Genomic DNA, 3,174 nt, shown 5'->3' on the forward strand with positions numbered 1-3,174 from the left:
CCTTTGGGGGCAACCACTCGGGACAGCAGGAGCAGGAGAGCAGCAACGGTGGTGGTCCCATTCCCGCGAACATGATCACCTTTAGAGACATTCAGAGCTGTCAGGAGCAGAATCGCAATCTGATGCGCTACATTCACTCGCTGGTGGAGGGCGACGAGGCGGCGCTGAAGAGCGACGAAAGGCTGGCTAGTCTCACCGCTGAGCTGGACAACTGCAAAAAGGAAGTGGAGCGCCTGCAAAGCAAACTGGCGGAGCGCAGCACCGCCGCTGACGATAGTTTTCAGCGATCTCGACATGGCGACTTCAGCTCCTCTTCAGCTGCGGACGCTGCTGAAACGAAGGCGCTCAGAGCGAAGGTGGACCAGTACCAGCTGGACATGGAGCTCTGTCGGCAGCAGCACCTGGAGCAGGTCCGCCGACTGGACGCCGAGAAGAACAATCTCATCTCGGAGAATGTGACCGTTAAATCGGAGGCCGCCAAACTTACCAGCGACCTGGAGTCAAAAACACTGCAGCTGGAGAATGCCAACGTCACGCTGGAGAAGCTGGAGCAGGAGAACAGTTCTCTGCGTGAACGCAACATTAAGCTGAACTCTACCATTGAGCACCTGGAAAAGAGCATCATCTACCTCAAGTCGGAGATTGAAGCGGCGAAGCAGTCGCTCAAGGATGCGGAGACTAAAGTCGCGGTGTCTCGCTCCGAGCGCGATGTGATGAAAAACGCCGAGCTGTCCTTGATTCAGGAGAATGCTCATATTCGCGAGGAGCTGGAGAACCACAAGCGAATCGTCTACCAACTGCAGGCTATCCAGGCGAATAACCAAGAGTCGGAACGGGAGTCGATTCGCAGTCTGCAGATGCAGTGCGAACACCTCAAAGCAAATACTGAATTTTACCAGAAGAAGGCGGCAAGTGATGAGGAGAAGTGGGCCAATTCAATAGCCGCCTTCACCAGTCAAATCAACAACCTGCAGAGTATGCTCGAGAAGGAGAAGAATGGCAACGTGGAGTGGCAGCGGAAGTACTTTGAGCTCCAGCAGCAGCTCAACCAGCAGCTCGAAAAGGGCGCTGCTGCTTTTGCAAATCAAGCAGCAGCCGGCTCTGACGGCTCCAATCTCATTCCCAGCGCCGACCAGAAGCGTCAAATTGCGCACCTGCAGGACGAGATCAAGGTGCTGAAGGGAAAGCTGGCCAACTCTGAGGCGTCCTGCGAGTCGCTGAAGGCCTTCAACGCCTCGCTGGAGGAGAATCTGGCGCAGATGGTGGCGCACAATGATGAGACGCGAGTGAGCATTGAGCGGGAGCTGCAGAGCAAGGCCGACGCCATTCGCCAGCTGGAGCAGGAGATTGAGGCCGCCCGCCAGAGCCACGAGACGATTGTCGCGGAGAAAAACGCCCAGGTTGAGCAGGCACTCGCCTCGGCCTCGGAAAATGTGAGCGTCATTGAGGAGCTGAAGCAGCTGCTGGCGGAGGCGAAGGTGGAGACGCGCAAGGCGCAGGAGACAGAGCAGAGCCTGCAGGACGACCTCACCTACCAGAAGGTGATCACCGCCAAGCTGCAGGAGGACTACGAGGCGGAGGCGGCCCTTCGCTCCACCGACGCCACCACCATCATTGGCCTGAAGCTGCAGCTGGAGATGCTGCAGACGACGGCCCGGGAGAGGGAGGCGGAGGTGGAGCGGCTGAAGGAGCAAGTGGCCAGCAGTGCGCAGTCGCTGGAGAGCCGAATCAAGGAGCTGGGTCTGGAGAATGAGAAGCTGCAGCTGGAGCGCAGCGAGCTGAAGGGCGTCAATGAGGTGCTGCTCAACCAGACTGAACAGCTCAATAATCAGCTGATTGCCCTGCAGAGCAACTCCAGCCTCTTTGCGCAGGACGAGAGCACGCAGAAGGAGAACGCCAGTCAGATGGCCGGCGTGGTCAAGTTCTACCGCGAGGAGAACGCCCAGCTGCAGGCGAAGCTCTCGGAGCTGGGCGATGAGCACTCTCGCCTGAAAATTGAGCTGGACAACTGCCTGAAGGAGATTGAGAGCTTCAAGAGCGCCCTCGAGGCGGAACGCCAGTCGACGGCTCGGCTGAGCAACTCCAACGAGTACAAGGAGCTCTTTGCCAAGGCAGAGCTGGTGCCAGTGCTCACCGAGAACACCTCGCAGATGCGCATCGAGCTGAGCAAGCTGGAGCAGCGCAACAGGGAGCTGATGGAGCAGGTGGCCAAGCTGGAGCAGGGCGCCAAGGAGGTCAGTGAGCTGTCGAANCGAGCTGAGCAAGCTGGAACAGCGCAACAGGGAGCTGATGGAGCAGGTGGCCAAGTTGGAGCTGGGCGCCAAGGAGGTCAGCGAGCTGTCGAACAGGGCGGAAGGAGAGGTCGTGGAGAAGCAGTTTTTGCGCAATGAAATTGAGCAGTGGAAGGCGAAGGCCAGCGCGCTGACTCAACAGCTGAAGAGCTTCGATTCAGAGTCGGTGAAGCGAGTGATGGCGGAGAAGACGCATCTGAGCAAAGCGGTAAGTTGCAAATCGATACATTTTATTTGGAGTTTTTTTATTAATTTGTTTTCCACTTTTGTAGATTCAATCCCTCACTCTTGAAAAGGAGAAACTGGCAGCCTCCCTTGAACAGGCGAACAGGCAGATTCAGGAGGATGCCAATGAGAAGGCCCAACTTCAGGCTCAATCAAGCAAACTGCAGAAGATCAACACTCAACTTCGAAACCTTGCTCTGAAGTACAAGAATGCCGCCTCGGCTGCCTCTTCTTCTTCACCTTCCACCTCAGCGGCGCCTTCTTTTGTCTCAAGTGACACCTCCTCCTCAGTGGCCACTTCTGCGCCCACCATGTCCGCGTCATCGTCGCAGCAAAAGCAGGGCAGCGGCAGCAGCAGCCTGCCCACAGTTACCGTTAGCTCGGTGACGCCGCAGACGTCGGTTCTTCCACTGGCGACGAAGACCACTCCCACTGCGAGCATCAAGCCGTTGATTGATGCCAATGCCGGCAAAACTGTCCCTCAGCGGGTCATCAGCCGACCGGTGACGGTGGTTCAGCCGACGGCCACTGCCGAGGAGAGCCCTTCAACGGTGGTGGCCACCATGATGAGCAGCCAGCAGGCCACAGCTACCATCACGGCTACCGTTCAGCCCACCCAGCCGCAACAGGCATCCACTTCGACAGCACCAGCAGAAAC

General features: G+C 57.6%; 1 protein-coding gene across 1 annotated transcript; it reads left to right on the forward strand.

Annotated features, from left to right (window-relative positions):
- Positions 1-71: 71 nt before the first annotated feature.
- LOC108354410 (restin homolog) lies at positions 72-2,234 on the forward strand (the record flags this gene model as incomplete). Its single annotated transcript, XM_017605600.1, has 1 exon — positions 72-2,234. A coding segment is annotated over exon 1 (2,163 nt), but the record flags the coding sequence as incomplete, so codon positions are not given.
- Positions 2,235-3,174: the final 940 nt, after the last annotated feature.

This window comes from Rhagoletis zephyria, unplaced genomic scaffold, assembly GCF_001687245.7.
Source record: "Rhagoletis zephyria isolate East Lansing unplaced genomic scaffold, Rhagoletis_zephyria_1.1 Rzeph_scaffold_35734, whole genome shotgun sequence".
Taxonomy (NCBI): domain Eukaryota; kingdom Metazoa; phylum Arthropoda; class Insecta; order Diptera; family Tephritidae; genus Rhagoletis; species Rhagoletis zephyria.